The 16,635-nt window shown below is 44.9% G+C and overlaps 3 protein-coding genes across 3 annotated transcripts in view; 2 read left to right on the top strand and 1 right to left on the bottom strand.

Annotated features, from left to right (window-relative positions):
* MMD (monocyte to macrophage differentiation associated) overlaps nt 1-16,635 on the bottom strand; it is a 372,596-nt gene that overhangs the window by 264,209 nt on the left and 91,752 nt on the right. The gene's annotated exons all lie outside the window — the stretch shown is intronic.
* Nucleotides 748-2,017, top strand: NOG (noggin). The gene has a single exon (XM_069872496.1). The coding sequence runs from the start codon at nt 748-750 to the stop codon at nt 1,417-1,419; it is 672 nt and encodes a 223-aa protein (XP_069728597.1). The 3' UTR covers nt 1,420-2,017.
* The window catches only part of SCPEP1 (serine carboxypeptidase 1), a 108,372-nt gene continuing 103,420 nt past the window's right edge, over nt 11,684-16,635 (top strand). Inside the window, exon 1 of the mRNA XM_069872687.1 lies at nt 11,684-11,689. The gene's annotated coding sequence lies outside the window, so the exon portion shown is untranslated. The remainder of the gene's footprint in view (nt 11,690-16,635) is intronic.

Raw genomic sequence — 16,635 nt, 5'->3', positions numbered from 1 at the left:
CCCGGGCGGCCGGCAGGGGGCTCGCTGGTGGCGGGGGGGGGCGGCGTCTGCCCGGGGGGAGCATCCCGGGGCCGCAGCCCCCGCCAGAGGGTGCCGGCCGCTCGCTCCGGGGCTCGTGTGGGAGTGGGGGTTGCGTTTGCGGTGTGGCTCGTTTCTTCTTTTTTTTTTTTTTTTTTTTTTTTTAAGGGGGGTGGGGTGGGTGAGGAGAGAGTCTGTGGTTTCCATGGAGATGAAGCTGAAAGTGCAGGAAATTTAAAGGCTTTGGGTCCTCGCGAAGCAGACAAACTGGTGCCAACGTGCGTGGCTGCTGTGGCTGCTGGGGAGGCTGCTCTGCGAGCGGCGGCGAGGAGCGGGCAGCGAGCCCCGGCGGCGTCTGCCCCCCGGCCCGGCCGGCAGCGAGCGGCGGCACCGGGCAGCACATCTTGCTCCAAGAGAAAAAAAAAAAAAAGAAAAGAAAAAGGCATCTCCCTTTCCCGAGGAGGGTGAAAAGAAGCAGCAGCGGCAGAATTTTGGAGCGGCTCCACCAGGAGAAATTTTCTAGAGAAGCCCGCAGGAGAGGGCGCTTGCAGGGGGCTTGTTGTGCGGGCTCGCCAGCCCGTGCCGGGGCGGCGGAGGCGACCCCCCCCAAGGACAGGCTGTTCTGGATATTCCCCTACAAGTTTTTCTGATGTATTCGCTTGCACCTTCTTCCCCTGCTGTTTGGTGAAGCCGACCCCCCTTCCCTCCCCCCCCAGCGGTCTCCCAAGGATGGATCATTCCCAGTGCCTTGTGACTATATACGCCTTGGTGGTTCTGCTGGGTCTCCGGCTGCAGCAGGGCGCCTGCCAGCACTATCTGCACATCCGACCGGCTCCCAGCGACAACTTGCCCTTGGTGGATCTAATCGAACACCCGGACCCTATCTTTGACCCCAAGGAGAAGGATCTTAACGAGACCTTGCTCAGGAACCTCATGGGCGGACACTTCGACCCTAACTTTATGGCTGTTTCGTCGCCCGAGGAGCGGCTCGGGGTGGAGGACCTGGCGGAGCTGGACCTGCTGCTGCGGCAGAGACCCTCGGGAGCGATGCCCGGCGACATCAAAGCGCTGGAGTTCCACGACGGGCTGCAGCCGGGCAAGAAGCTCCGGCTGAGCAAGAAGCTGCGCAGGAAGCTGCAGATGTGGCTCTGGTCCCAGACCTTCTGCCCCGTCCTATACACGTGGAACGATCTCGGCAGCCGCTTTTGGCCCCGGTACGTCAAAGTGGGCAGCTGCTACAGTAAAAGGTCTTGTTCGGTGCCGGAGGGCATGGTCTGCAAACCTGCCAAGTCCGTGCATTTAACCATCCTGAGGTGGAGGTGCCAGCGCCGGGGGGGGCAGAGGTGCACGTGGATCCCCATCCAGTACCCCATCATCTCCGAGTGCAAGTGCTCCTGCTAGGGATTGCGCTCCCCCCCCCCCCCCCCCCCCGCCCCTTCTCCAGAGGACTCACATGGACCTTGGCTGCAACAAAAATAAGAGACTTTTGCTTTCTGGTTAACGTTGTAATGCACTGTAACGTGTAGGAGAATGTATATTGTGTGTATATATGGCACCGGTTTAATATACTATTAAAAGGTCAGTATTATACGTGAAATAACCAGCGTCTACTGTATTTTTAAGACTATTACCCTGATCGTTGCTAATGTATCTTTTTTTTTTTTTTGGTATTTATATTCCAGAGAGGAGTTGCTTCGCTTTGGCGAAGTATGTTTTTTTGTTGTGTGTCGTTGGTTTGTTTGTTTTTTTTTTTTTAATAAAAGGATTAAAAAATACCAAACTTTTTGATAAGAAAACGTTTTAAAGCTATTTTCCATTATTCGGAAAGCGTGTGTGCGTGTGTGCGTGTGTGTGTTTTCATTTTCCTTATGGACTTTAGATTTAAAATAAAAAGCGCCTAGAGCACAATGTTATTGTAAATAGAGAGAACAGTTTGAATGACTTAATCCTATGTAAATGAAGAGTATCTGCTATTTATTCTTTATATCCTTGTAGTAAAAGTGCAGTGCAGAATTAAAGTCAACCACTAAAACACGAGCCGTTCGGATCCTGTTTGCTTCTTGGTTTGGCCGCCTCGGGGGGGTTGGGTTGCCCCCTCTCCTCGTTCTCCACGCTCAGCAGGACGTTTCTCAGGGGCAGGGGGAGGTGGAACCTGCTCGGAGCTCTCTCGGAGGGCACCTTTGGCACCTCCGCCCCGGCCCCGGCGGCAGCTGCCTGGGGAATTTTTTCCTAACCGCTTGACGTTTCATTTACAGCGGGACACGTGTCTTTCACACCTTCCATTGTGGTGGGACACGGCTGAAACCTGACCCCGGGGCTCGGGGTGGGGGGGGTCGGCGCTCACACGGGATCCCCCGGCCCGCTGACAGCCCGAGACCCTCCGGGACCCCGGGGGAGCAGCGGCCGGGGCTCCGCGGGGCTGCGCGGCTCGGGGGGCTCAATAGCGGGGGTGCTCAATGTCCGGGGTGCTCAATGTCGGGGATGCTCAATGTCGGGGATGCTCAATATCGGGGGGGCTCGGTATGGGGGATGCTCAGTGTCGGGGATGCTCAGTGTCGGGGGGGCTCGGTATCGGGGGTGCTCAGTATCAGGGATGCTCAATGTCGGGGCTGCTCAATGTCGGGGATGCTCAATATCGGGGGTGCTCGGTATCGGGGATGCTCAGTGTCGGGGATGCTCAATGTCGGCGGTGTTCAGTGTCGAGGATGCTCAATATCGGGGGTGCCCGGTGTCGGGGTGCCCGGTGTCGGGGTGCCCGGTGTCGGGCCCCCCAGCCCTCGGTGCTCGGTCCGGCCCCGTCTCTGCGCTCGCAGCTTCGCCGTCTCCGCCGGGATGTATCTCGGAGAGCGGTCGGGCGATAGCTCAGAGATAGCGGCTGCGCCCACGAGCTCTCCACGTGTTCTTCCCGGGCTCCCTGACAGCGCGGAATTTCCTTATTTACCTTGGAATCACTAAAACCTCTTTTTTCCCCAAAAAAAAACTCAGGAAGCATCTCTGCTAACGACCCGCACCCCGTTCTCTGCCTTCTCCCCGGCGCTGGGAGCTCCAATCGCCGCGGCGAATTCATCCCCTCGCTCTCTCGGGGCGTTCTACCACCCGTCTCCTTGCTTCTAATTTCAATAGTTTGGGGAGGGAGGGGAGGAATCAAATCTTGGGACATTTAGGGTATTCATTAACCTAGTGAAGAGGAACAGAGACATTATTACTCGCATAGAAGGCACCCTGCCCCCATGTCTATCTAAGGGTTCATTGTAAAAGGATTAAAAGTTAAAGACCTTCATCTTATGATTCTTTCATTTAATCTTCGTGGCGCCTGAAAGACATGCTGGATGGATGATCACATTTAAAATATTCCTAATGTCGGCTACCTTAGGACTCCAGGCAGGGCAAACAAACGTAATTTATTTCTAGAAGAAAGGGGATATTGAGATGTTTAAGTTTATGAACCACCATTACCATGTATATTTGTTAGGTTCTGACAAATACCCAAATAACATTAAAATCAGCCATTCATCACATATGAATTTATGCAAAACCTTCTATGCCTGGGGCCAATATTTTTTTAGACAGAGTTTCACTTGCAAAAAAAAAAAAAAGGTTTATTTAAAAAAAAAAAGCCAAAAGCAAGAGTTTTTCATGACTGGTAAACACGAGAATTATGTGAACAGAAACTATTTCATGCTGGGATGGCAGCCAGGGACTCGGGAATGTCAACAAAAGTTCTCCGAAGGTTGAAAATGTCACTGGATTACAATACAAGGTCCTTTGCCCCATTAGCAAACTTGACTGAAGTAATATTCCCACTACGTATCGAGGGGACTCATGTGGTGATTTATCTGTCTGTGATCCGAGCGATGGGGCAAACAGAGACTTCATCTGGAAACCACCTCTGACTGCTTAAAGATTTTAAATTAAATGTGTGCGGAGAGGTGGGTGTGTATTTGTGGGTGTTACGTGAGTGCGAAATAAGTGTGTCATTAATACAGTCGAAATATCTGTCACCATATCTGTCTGTCTTTTAATCTGGTAGTCATTGTAATCAGCAAGACATATGTACGGACATGCTTTCTCAACTCATAATGCCCTGTTACTAATACATTTACAAGAATATTTGGGGTTAAAGAAATCAAGTTTCACCATCCACAAGGCCGGTGATTTTTTTTTTAAATAAATAACTACATTTTGTCAGCTGGTAGAGCAAAAATAAACTCGTAGTTTTCACTGTTGTTTCTGGTCAGGTTCACTCTCTGGTCCTCCTGCCCTAGTGTTGAAATGTTTGGCTTGTAGTGGAAGTGTTTCAAGCCAAACAAATAAAATATCTTTCTGATGAATGTTTCTATGCAAATCTTTTTAATATTAGATTTTGTAATATGTTTTTAAAGCAAAATTGAATTATTGCTCTTTTGAACTGAAATCAATTCATAACAGCCAATTTCTGCGTGCTGATCTTTGTAGTGGCATCATAAGACCTCACAGAGAAAACTGTGGGAAGAAATGAAGGAAAGATTGAAAGTTTGCTTTAGTTGCTCTTCAGTTTCTTCTTTTGCAGTTTTAGTGTCTTCAAGCATAATATTGGAAATTTAAGTTCATTTCAACCTCCACCATGGACTGCGTAACCTCAGCTGAATACTTTAACTCACACGCTGCAGTACAGGACTTCACCTTCTTTGTCAGTGTAGTTAGTCTTTATCCAGAGTCATTTGTCTCTCATACCATGTGCTTAGTAAAAATCAAGTAAAGTTAAGGTCCAGTGTCGAAGGGGGTTCCTCGAGTGTACTGGCTTTAGCGTCCAAGCCATTCTTTTTGCCAGGGTAGAACAGTACCTTATGTTGCAGTCTCAAATGCTTTGCTCTGCTGTTTATCAGAAAAAGCACGTGGCTTTTAACAAAGTTGTGATGCTGTAGGCTGATTTAAAAGTGTAAGTGCAACACAGTTGATAAAAGCATTGAAAACGCAGACTGGAGTAAGCTGTCCGAATTCAAACTTAGTCCACAGAGTGTGAAGAGAAAGAACCAACTAGGAGAACTTGGTTACACACACCATTGAAGTGCGGCGTCCTCACGCTCTCACGCATACTTAACTGAAAAAATATATTTGATTCATTTTATCCTATTCAAAATACCACCGTGAAGATAAATTCTCGAGATTGCATGAGTGCATGATGGAGTCATCACAAAAATAACCACAGCTCAAAATTAGAGCAGTAGAGTTTGTATAAATACTGGACAAGCTTTTCCTCTTCCATCGTTTTAATGGAGAAATAATCTTAATTTAGTAACGTCAACAGCTGTTAAAAAATTCCTAGCAGTTCACCTTACTTGGGTTGTGTTATGTAAATGTAATCTGCACCATCTTGGCCGGATCTTGGATCCATTAAAAAGAAGATATTCCAGCTCGGAGATTTGCCAGGGATCTTCATTGAAAGTTGAAATAAATATAATGACGTCACCATATAATGTAACATCATCGCTTTCAAGGTGAGCCAAACCAAAGGTATGTTGGCAGGGGAATGCTGCCACCTGGTAGATCCCTGCTAGGAATAGATACGATTCTCTCATCCAGCGGAGAGGAGAATAGCCACACTCTTCCTGGAGTGCCCACAAGGATCCTGCAGTCTTTCTGCGTGTGCAGGTCCTGCGGGAGCCTCACTGCATGCGAGAGCTGCAGGGTTTGTGTCAATGCGCTCTTTTAAGAGAGCGGCCACAGCAAATTTGAAGAGACCCTTTCATTCCCTCTTCCTCTCTCCCAGACCAAGCAAGAAGCTCCAATGGTTAAAAGGAAGGGAATGAATACGTTCACTTGAAACAACGGCTGGAATAGTTCAGAGGGGAACAAAAATATTCAGCAATCAACATTAAAGACTCTAAGTCCCTCGAGGTGTTATTGCAGGATCAGTGGCTTACAGCCCTCTTTCGTGAAGGCTGGGTACCAATATTTTACTGTTAAGTCTCCTGCAGCTCATTCTCTGTGGGGCAAAGCAGCTGCTCTGTGATGTGTTTTCTGAAGAGTTTGGGAGAGAAGACACTGCAGGAGAAATCCGCACGAGTGTAACGTCACAGTGAGTCGCTTTTCTCTGCTGAGCTGGAGGACAGGAGCTGCAGAGGTGGCACAATTTAGCTTCTGACTCTTTAGGTGGGTAATTTAGCTGGAAACAAGCTCAAGGGGCACACAGGTTGTGTACCTTCTGCCCTCTCCACGAATGTATTATGTTGCCCTCGAGCATGGTTCTGTGCCAACACTCAACTTGCCTGTGTGTGCTCTTAGGCCCAGTCAGCCTGCAGATACCTTGGAAAGCTTCACGACGGTCCCTGTGAGAACCTCGGGCTCTTGTGCCAGAGTCACCGCCAAGGTAAAGCTGGCAGCCCCGACAGAAGGAGCGTAGATCCCAGCACCAACTAGGCTGGAGCCTGCTCTTCACCTAGGACAGACATTCCCCAGGACTCAAGTCTCTCCCTTAGAGAATTCAAGGGTACTAGCTGCATCAGATAATCCTAACAGAGTTTGAAAATAGGTTTCATACTCCCTCCTCAGTGAGGTTGGAGGTTTTTTTCCCCCTCATGAGAGGGGGAGTCGCAAGACCCCCATCACAAAGAACGTTACTCAGAACCAGAACAGATCTTAAGGCACAACACTAAAAACCTGTATGCGATGGAGAAGGACTGGGTGGCTCGGGGGATTGGTAATGGTATAAAGAGCTTTTCACCGCTAGGCTTCTGGCTTCGATCCAGAGGTAGTAACTGAAAGCCACAGTCATCTGATGCCTGCATAGTGGGCTGTGTAGAATGAGTTGTTGGTCTCTGCATAGATCCTACCAAGCAGGCTCCAGATCACAAAGCCACCTCCAGAACTGACATGATTGCAAGGATTCTCTATCCAAAGAACAAAATGAAACAGGAAGGAGGACGTTTGATCTGTGCTTGCGATTTAGTAGCAATAAGGGTATATTGTTGTTGAGGGGGGTGTTTGTTTTGTGAGAGAGTGGTTAATATAGGAGAATAAACTCAGTATAGTCCCTTGTACAGACACAACGCTGATAGTATTTTCCTTCTGGCATAGTAATAGCTCTATATTTGGCCTACACCTGGCAGCATGTTACAACTGGCCAAGCTGATGTGTTGTACCCGTGCAATAAAAAAATTCAGCACCTTTTCTCAGCAATAATTAAGCCGATTTTTAGCTTCAAGTATTGGGAAGATGTACATAAACCCAATATATATTTACATAAGGGCCGGTGTAAAAATCAGTCTGTTTCAGAATGAACATTCTGGTATTCCAAGCACTTTGTAGTGTTGTCTGTGAGTGAAAAATGGACAGAAAATAGTTTTCCTGCACTCCCCCTCCTACTTTGCTTTGGACATTTAGAGATACTGCATATCTAGTCAGTTTTATTTTGCCCTTTGCATAGATTTTTCCCTCCAAGGGCACTCCTTCTTTCCTACAGTAACAGAATACTGAAAAAAATTGTGTAAATGTTATTGTAAATATGCACATATTAGTAGAGGGACTTAAAGCCCAGTGAAATAGGCTGGAATACTGTCTTAAGACTGAATGGACTTCCAGGTTCATCCTGTCCTTTGGGAGTAAATGTGTAAAATTGTTTTTTGTAGGTGAGACTTGTACAATCAATAAGGTCATTGACTTGAACCTTGAATGCCTTGTAAATAACTCTCACTGTCTTAGTTATAATCAAGCCTTAAGTAAAGTCTCAGCGCTACATCACAAATCCTTCTCATGGCCTTAGAAACATTTAGGTCTCTCTCTTCATCCTCGCCATGGTTGGAGGCTCTTGGCTTCAGAAGGGTGTGAAGAGTCCTGTTTCAGCGAGTGGTTCACTGGACCCGGATCTTAGGTTGTGTATGTACACAGTGGAGTGTTCTCATTAGCTGGGAAGGCTCATAAAGTTCACCAAGAACTGCATGAAGAAGGCATTAAGGCTGGACCACTAGGTCAGGGATAGTTACGCTGTACTTACTCTGTCTTCAAAAGTGCAGAGCGTTCCGGTCTGAGCCAACAAAATCTTAAGCCCGTGTTCCAGCAAGGCTTCCCGAGTCCTTCCACAGAAGGACAGCTCACCTGATTCCAGTGAAACGTGGACACGGTTCTCCCTTGGATCAGGCCAAAATGCCCAGCACCCTGTTTCAGAGTCCCGAGGGAACCGAGAGCAGCTTGGGTGTTCAGGGAGGGCTGTTTTACCTAACCAGGAACAGCTGAGTGTTGTGGTTTGTATAAACTGTTTGCCATGTATGTGTGGCATGTGGCAGTAAATGAAACACTTACTTTAAAACTTATTGAAGTTCTTTCAGCAAAAAAATTAATGTGAGGTTGGCTTTTATGCGTTGTTTCAAATGAAGCAGAGATTTATACACCTTATTATCCTAATTTTTTTCCAGACACTGCCCTGAATCTCTCTCATATCTTATGGGAAATTAAATATCAGAGTTTTTAAAGAGATCATTTTTAATTTCCCATCTATGGTACAAACAAAAAAAATGAGTAAGCCTAATGAAGTGGCATGTAGTCAAATGTTCAGACTGTAATCATCCACCAAATATTTCGAGCAATCTGAATGAAACTTTTCAGACAGCCAGACTAGGTTCCTCTTACTGCTGAGCTTCTGAGAGATGCCAAGAGACTTTAAGGTTAAGATTCCAGGTCCGGGTGCCTAAGACTAGGCATCTTGTTCAACAACTGGACACGTATTGGGAAAAAAATCCCAAAAAACTATGATTTGAATTTGGGATATAGAAATTCACAGCTCCCAGTAGAAGACAATGATAACAACACACAGTGAAAACCAGCTGATGTAGCCTTACTGCTTAAGGTTGCGTCTGATCCTGTGAATTTTATCATTGGTTAAAGCAAGACTTCTTTTCCCCCAAAAGGAGCTAACAGATGCACATTAAAAAAACAAACAAACAAAAAAAACCCCCACAAATAGTGGGATTTAGGTACATAGCTTTCCTAGGAGCTGCAGAAAATCCCATTTCCAAATCTGCTCACTCTCCAGTCATGAGAAATAGAAGAGGACTCACAGTTTCTCACAGGCAAGAGGAATCCTAAAGCAAAATAATTAGATTCCTGGCCATATTTCTGGCAGGGTGGATTTGCAGGGAAAAAAGGAGGATGGGGGAGGTAGAGCTAGGGCAGCGTTACCCTCTCTTCACTCTTGTTCCCTCATCCTGCCTCTCACCAGAGTGGTTGGGTCCCCTCCCTCCTTCATTTCAGCTCTCTATCAGTCCCTGTGGAAGTAGTGGATAAATATATTGACTTCAATACTGTTATGTTGTGCTGATCGAAGATCTCAATCTGCTTATAAAATAAATTCGGTCTTTTCAGGAGTCTCTATTTCTGTTTCTTATTACCTAAATCGTCGTGTGTCACTGTAATCAGCTAGCACCGGAGGGTTTTTTTGTCTGTTATCATATTTTCCCTAAAAGTGGTCATAATATTGTGATTCAAATTTTTTTTTTGACCAAATAGGAGGTGCTTTATGAAACTGCACGTTTTCTTTGGTAAGTTTAGCTTTGCGGAATTTCTGCGGCTTTCTGTAAAAACAAAGCAGAACATGAGTTTTTCTATCACCCCTTTTTTCCTTCTGTAAAATGAATGGATTCTGCAGCTTTACTGCCCACTCCTGAGGAGCTCCTGAGAAATTCCCAATACAGGCTTTGTCATTTTGCTAGAGTCTGCAAATCAAAAGGACTCCTTCGGTCACTTCATAGTCTAAAGCAGTCGTGTTGGAGGGTAAAGCAGACAAGTTATTTCACTGTTAGGTAGAATATCTGGTTTAACAATCCCTGCCAGTACCTTGCAGGATCTTTAGTGTCCGTGCAGAGACTGCGCCTGTTTGACCTGAAGAAAGCTTTTAGCTGTGGCAGGAGGAGGCTTCTGCTTTCTATGCAGACTTACTGTCAGAAGAGAGTACAATAGAGATATTTTACAAGAGTGCTTGGTATCTTCCAATGTTGAAGTTCAGGACAGCTACTGCTGCAACCTCTAGTGACCCACTGTGCTGCTCCATGGAAACAATAATCCGAACACTGAGGGGAAATTGCAATATTTGTAATATATTAATCCATGGAACATGTGAAACCTGGTTTCCTGGGGATTTATGTCTTGAAAGTGAATTTCTGGAGCTCATTTGCCAAGTGTATCAGGAGCCAAACCTGGGCAGGACTAACCTGACCCTCCCATTTGTGGGGAGCGTTGTCTTGCCTGCGCGCTGCAAGCCAGGTGACATCAACTTTGAAAGAGCCAAGCGGCTCTCTCGGAGACATGACCTGAATCCCGGTCTGTCTGTCTGTCCCACTGGGCGAGGCCTTGTGAGGGTTCCTTGAGTTTTAATAACAGCTGAACTTATGCTTCAGCTCACCTTGGTAGTGAGAGCTATGAGATCCCCCTTCCCAACACAGCTTTTGGGTTTTGTTACCATCGGGAATTTAATAGTCCTAATGAGCGAGCATAGAGACTCATACAGAGCACAGTCTGATAAACCTAATTTCCTTTGAAAACAATAACTTTTTTTAAAATCACTCCAGCACTGAATCATAGATCAGAATCCCCTGAATTCATAAGTAGCCCTGCAGCAAGTACTAAATAGCCCTATTGCAAGGCATCCCCACATCTTCTCCTGCTCCAGGAACTCTGGAGCATCATTTCTGCTGTGGCACTTGCAATATGTAAGTCTAATCTGTTTATTTCAAAAGTTTTCTTTGCCTTCTAGCTTTCTTGAGCAATTCTATAGATTATTCTGTAACCCTTCTTTCTCTCTTTACTATTTTGGACCAATTTCATTGTACTGCAAATGAAGCAAGATTGAAGGTCCCTTTGAGGAAAATGTCCCTGTGTCTACATTTCTGCCTTAAATTGCTTAGAATAGTTTAGGTTCTGTTAAAACAGTAAATGCTCCTGGCCCTACTCGTGCAAATTGCCCCACTGAGGTCAATAGATTTATCTACTTGTACAGCTGAGAAAAGTATTTGAGCAGTTCTGGGGCAAAAACGGTGACTCAGTGACAGCGTAACGTTTTACAGCTTCACATCAGCTGAAAAATGTGGCCACTGTCCAGCTTTGAGAACATTAAACAATTTTTTAAATAAAATACTTTATTCTGCTGTTTTCAGAGTAAAACCTATTGATTTTTTAATTTTAAAAGGGTTTTCTTTATCTTGAAATATCCATTCTTTTTTAACCCATCTGAGCTAAAATCCGATCTCAATCAAAACTAAACTTTTGAAGACTGACAGAGCATTTTGTGTGATTCTGAGCCAGTATTTCTTACTCTTCAGCTCACCAAAAATTTTGAAAATGTATTATTTTTGGTGAGCTCCAAGCATGCATTTAAATTATTCACCAGAGCTGTGAGGAATGGAAAAATGAGATTGTCTCACAGCCCAAATCAGATGCCAGATCCCTAGCTGCAGTAAATCAGCTTTGCTCGTGTCGGGCGAGCTGTTCAGCCCGATGCAAGCAAGGAATCCAGCTCCGTTTGAGTATTTGGTTCAGTGGGACGGCATCAATGGACTCTTCAAGTGAAGATGGTTTGTAGCTGAGATGCTTGAGAAGAAGTACTTGTAAGACTAAAGTATTATCTGACTTACCCGTAGCATTAACATGAGATGTCTGTGTTTTCACTGCTGAGTATTAGTATAAATCCTACGTGCGCGGCCGTGTATTATGAGGATTTACTCCTGTACGTCTTCTCTAGGAATATGAAAAGTTGCGTGACTTCCAAGTCTTTCTATGTGCTGTTGATTAGCATTCCACCAGGATCACTAACCTATTAGAGTGTCTGTCACTATTGGTGGAAAAGAGTCTTTTATTTCCTTCTCAAATGATTTTGCTTTTCTTCAATGGTGTCCATAGCAACACATACTGGTAGTGATGAGTCCCCGATTCTGTTGCAGGCTTTCCACACAGTGTCTTGCCAGTAACAACAGTTGACCCGACATTGAGAGGCTGCTCAGAGGCACGTAGCCACGCTGGTTCTCCTGATGAATGGGAGGCATCTTTCCTTACGCGGCAGGTCAGTCCTAGTGAATTACGTGGCTGATTTCTAATCAGATCAGCATCTTCTGTTCTTCTAAACACAATTATGGGAATCGAACGTCGGAAGGTCTTTGGATTGAAAGTTACTTTCTGACTGTGTATATGCATACGTGTGCTCCCATGCTGTGTGTTAACTATTTCTAAGGGTGAGAGTTTACTTCTCAGACTGAAAGCTCTGATAGCAAGGAGACCATGGAAGGGATCCTGCAGAATGTAGCCAGGGGACAAGGAAAGTCATTTGTCCCTTAATGTTCTCAATCTTCTCTTCCTGTTTGCAATGTTTTTGTCTAGGTAAAAGGCATTTCAGGGAAATGAGTAATCTGCAATACGGACTATCTGTGCTGCAGATTTTAAATTAGAACCAACAATTGAACCTCAAACTCAAATAAGAGTGACTTCATTACCTAGACTGAAGTTGGCAAGGAGGACAAAACACTCTGCTGTGTGGTCTCCTGTGTCTTAACCTAATATTCAGAACTAATAGGAACAAGCCTTGGACTTAGTGACATTGGCTTTATATCACAATGGGAATGAAGCAGGGACCAGATACAGTAACCTTTCTTCACGCAGGTAATTCTTGCTCAGATGTGTGATCAATGGGATGATTTGCTTAGGTAAAGACTTCCCGCATGTGTAAAACTGGAAAAGACCTGGACAAAATTCTGCAGTTTTTATTTCTCTGACTCATACTTGTCCCTGGATTTGCTTTGTGTATGTGTTGGCACTGTGATTGCCTCCAAGCCCCAAGTACATCTCTGCATTCTTTATGTTGCATTTTGAATGCCAAATCGGCAATCCTGAGTTTCTCGTGCACCCATCACAGAATCTGCGTTTTGAAAGCAAGAAGTCTTGACCAAATGCCTGTTGCATTAGACAAAAATGTTTTGTGCTGACTGCAATACCCCTGTCATCTTCATTTGTACTTGTAGTGTGCCATTTCTGGGCCTCAACGTCATTTCTTCCAGGGACAGCTTTGCTCTAACATCTTGGTGTAAGAGTCCCATGTGAGCTGGGGCCAAGCACAATGAATGTTATGTTGAGAGAGGGATATGACTGCAGTCAATAGACGGGGCTTGAGCGTGAGTGTTGAGAGCAGAACTCGCAGGTGGGAATGGCCAAATGTCTGTCTGTGCTGTGGTTAGGGGGACATACCATCGCTAATTCTGCTGTGGGCTGGCTCCACTGAAAAAAGAAATTCTTCCTTCGCCACATAAGGAGAGGTTTGGGCCTGTTGGAATTGCCTGGGTGGTGCAAGGGAAGGTGGGGTGCAGAGAGACATTCTAATTAAGTCTCTATCCCCTTTTGTTCATATCTTTTTAGGAAAGCCCCATGGAATAGACCAAAATAAGCTCCTACCCCTAGCTGAATAGGTTGTCAGGGTGCAGAACTATATTCTGCAGACTTATGCATGTGTAAGGGGTGTGTAACATTTTTGTCTGAATGGAGCCCTATGTTCTCATAATTTATAGTAAGTAATCTTATTTGCAAAGCATGCCCTTACAGTTTTAAAAAACAAGTTAATTGACTTGCATAAAAATCAAACATGTCAAAGTTTTCCATCCCAACACAAACACCACATTGAGCAGCACATTGCTACAATAGCCGTGATGCAGTCTGGGCTACCTATTGAGATATTTCATAAACCAAAATGGAATCTTAAAAGTGTGTCAGTTTTGCATACCTCTGAGTTGCTGAATTTAGGAGTCCATTACTCGACTAATTATACAATGTTTTATTTTTTTCCTTGTGTAAATAAACAAACTTGTGTCTGAATTTTGGCAAGGGGCACTAGAAGCCAATTAGAAGGTGTTCCCAATGTATTACAGTATTACAAACAAGATGCCTTTTCTTAGAAAGGCGAACACACCGTGTTTCTTTTAATGAGTGTGAAAATATACCAGTTGCTTAATCACTAGCAACTTATAGTTATAAGCATAAGTGAGTCCTTTCTCAGGAATGAAAAACATAGCTCAGTTTCTTTACTAACAGATGACATTTTAATTTAAAGCTCCAGTTTTTGTCTGGAAGGGCTGAAATATCTGAATTATGTGAGAGAGGAATAAGGGGCAGGGGAGAAGTTTGAGAGAGCAGGAGGGATTTTCTGATCTGAGTAGACTTCATCCACTGCTTGTTTGAGCTTAATGAGGGTAGTGTGTCCTGCTCAGCTGGAGTGTGCAGTGCCGTCTAGGATATCGTGTCATTTCTAGTGCCCTTCACTCGGTGTTGCTGCGCTAAACTGGATCCAAACCCAAACCACCGTTAAGTCATGGATGTGTGGTTATATTCTGCTTTCTGCATGTTGTAGGTGTGGTTGGAGCACAACAGCATCCCTGAAAGAGCGAGTCCCCGGAACCACAGTGACTCAGCTGTAGTTTGTTCCCATAATCCTGCTCTTGTAAGAAACAGGGGTGCAGCCTTAACTTAATTTGAAAGGGTAAAGCTCCCTCCTATGCAGTCCAGACAAAGCACAATTGCAGGCTGGTTGTGAAGCAGCAGAAATATTAAGCTGGACAAGGGACTGGATAGAACAAACAGCTCCATATAGAGATCCTTTATCCTTGTTTTTTCTTGAAATGTTTCTCTAGAAACATAAAGATTGCTTGATTTATGACTTGTGCACCGAGTTCCAAATCAGATGGTGTTGCATTCAGAGCAGTGAATCTGTCAGCCTGGTATTACCCGACTGCAGGCAGCGGAGTGGAGCAGATTCCGCACGGCGACACATCCCTAGCCGCTCGTCACTGGTGTTATGGCAGGAGGGTGTTACTTGTCAGCAGAGAGAAGTGTGGAAGAATCTGGCCCATGATGATTTTTAATCCTTCTCATAAAAATAAAATAAGCCTTGGGAAAGCTCTCCAATGCTATTTAAAAATAGAAGAATGAGTGTTAGTGGTTTTATATGGATTACATAAATTGCTCGTTTATTAGAAAAAGGGATAATTTTAAAAAGATAATTTCCCTGAAGGGAATGTTTAACTTCTTTGGGTTACTTTATGGATATTTTATTTTACATTTTAAAATAATTAAGTCTTTTGAAGCAGAAATTTTCTTTTTTTTTTTTCAAATAACGCTTTTCCGGCTCCGGCGCTACGCAGCCACTCGTGAGCCGTCCCCTGTGCTACTCAGCACGAAGGCGTGTGCTTGCAGAGTTCTTGTGTGGAGCTTTGGCCATAGTCCGTGCGTATACTTCTAATTCAAAGCAAACGTAACGTGGACTAATTTAAAAAACCGAACACAGCAGATTTAATCCAAATTAAATTGATGGCAGATATCATAGAATCATAGAATCATGGAATCATAGAATCACCAGGTTGGAAGAGACCCACCGGATCATCAAGTCCAACCATTCCTATCGCCCAGGTTTAGTTCTGTCAGGTACACAAGTTAGGTCCCTACGTTAGGAGTCCAGTGTCCCTAATTCCTGGGGAGCATTCAGAGAGGCAGAGCACAGTTAACCGCCTATTTACTGCCTGACTTATTTGCTCATGGTCAAAATTTGCACAAAGGCTTTATAACAACATAGGGAAAGCAGTTTAGGAGTCTGTGGAAGTTAAATGAATGCAAATTGCCCATGTAAACACACAACCCAACCCTTCAGAGATGAAGGGAGCAAGGGCCAGCGATCCCGCCTGGAGCAGACTCTCTGTCTGGACACGTGTGCACAGTCCCTGTGGTGGTGGGAGATGCTGAGGATGAGAAAGCCATGGCTCATGAACCCCTTGTGTGCTGGGCAGTTCAGTGCAGACGTAGAGCAAAAGCAATTTCTGCTCCCTGCTCAGTGCGAGGAGGGGAGTGGGCAGCGGTTGTGAAAAGTGCTGAGTCTAGCTGACTGTCTCCTTCCCAGAGCTCATCCTAGAGCTGTGCTGCTGAGACACAGACCCTTGCTTCCTTCCCACCGCTCACAATTCTGATGAAGAAGAGGAAGAAAACAGAAAATGGCCTCTTTTGCCGTGATTTTTAATGGAAAATCGGTCTTGTCAAAACTTTTTGTAATGCATCTGAAAATGTTCAAGTTCAGATTCTGAAAATATTGTGAGACTCTGGATGGCAAACTTTCTGTTTGAACCAGGGAAAAAAAATCAAGTTTGCTTGTAAAAATTCTTTGGGTTTCAGTACCCAAAAGCAGAAGGGAAGAAGTTTGTTCAAAACTCAAACATTTCAGCTTTCTGTCGCTGAAAACCAAAAAGTTGTCATTGAATTTTTTGTGGTGGAAGTAATAGTTTCTAATCTAGTCCTGAGATTTTCCAGGACATTTAGGGAATAGCAGGCTGTGCTCTGGATGGGGACACAGGAGATCAGAGCTTTGTTCTCAGCTTTGTCAGAGGATTTTTACAAGCTTCATAATCTAACTGGGTATGTCTACATGCCCTGATAGAGATGGCCCAGGGCTCTGCTGGAGTCAGTTCTGTCTGGTTCGGTAGAAAATAAAAGCCAGTTAACAAAGTGGCAATTTAAAGCCACTTCAAGCAAGTTCGGCTCCCTCTAATCACTGTCCCCTCCTCGGAGAAACCCCGCTGCCTTCTCATGTTCAGCTCAGCAGGGCATTTCTCCTTTCCTCTCTCCCTTCCC

Source organism: Phaenicophaeus curvirostris, chromosome 19 (genome assembly GCF_032191515.1).
Source record: "Phaenicophaeus curvirostris isolate KB17595 chromosome 19, BPBGC_Pcur_1.0, whole genome shotgun sequence".
NCBI classification, from domain to species: Eukaryota; Metazoa; Chordata; class Aves; order Cuculiformes; family Cuculidae; genus Phaenicophaeus; species Phaenicophaeus curvirostris.
The sequence above is the reverse complement of the archived record's forward strand: the minus strand, read 5'-3'. Positions and strand labels throughout refer to the sequence as shown.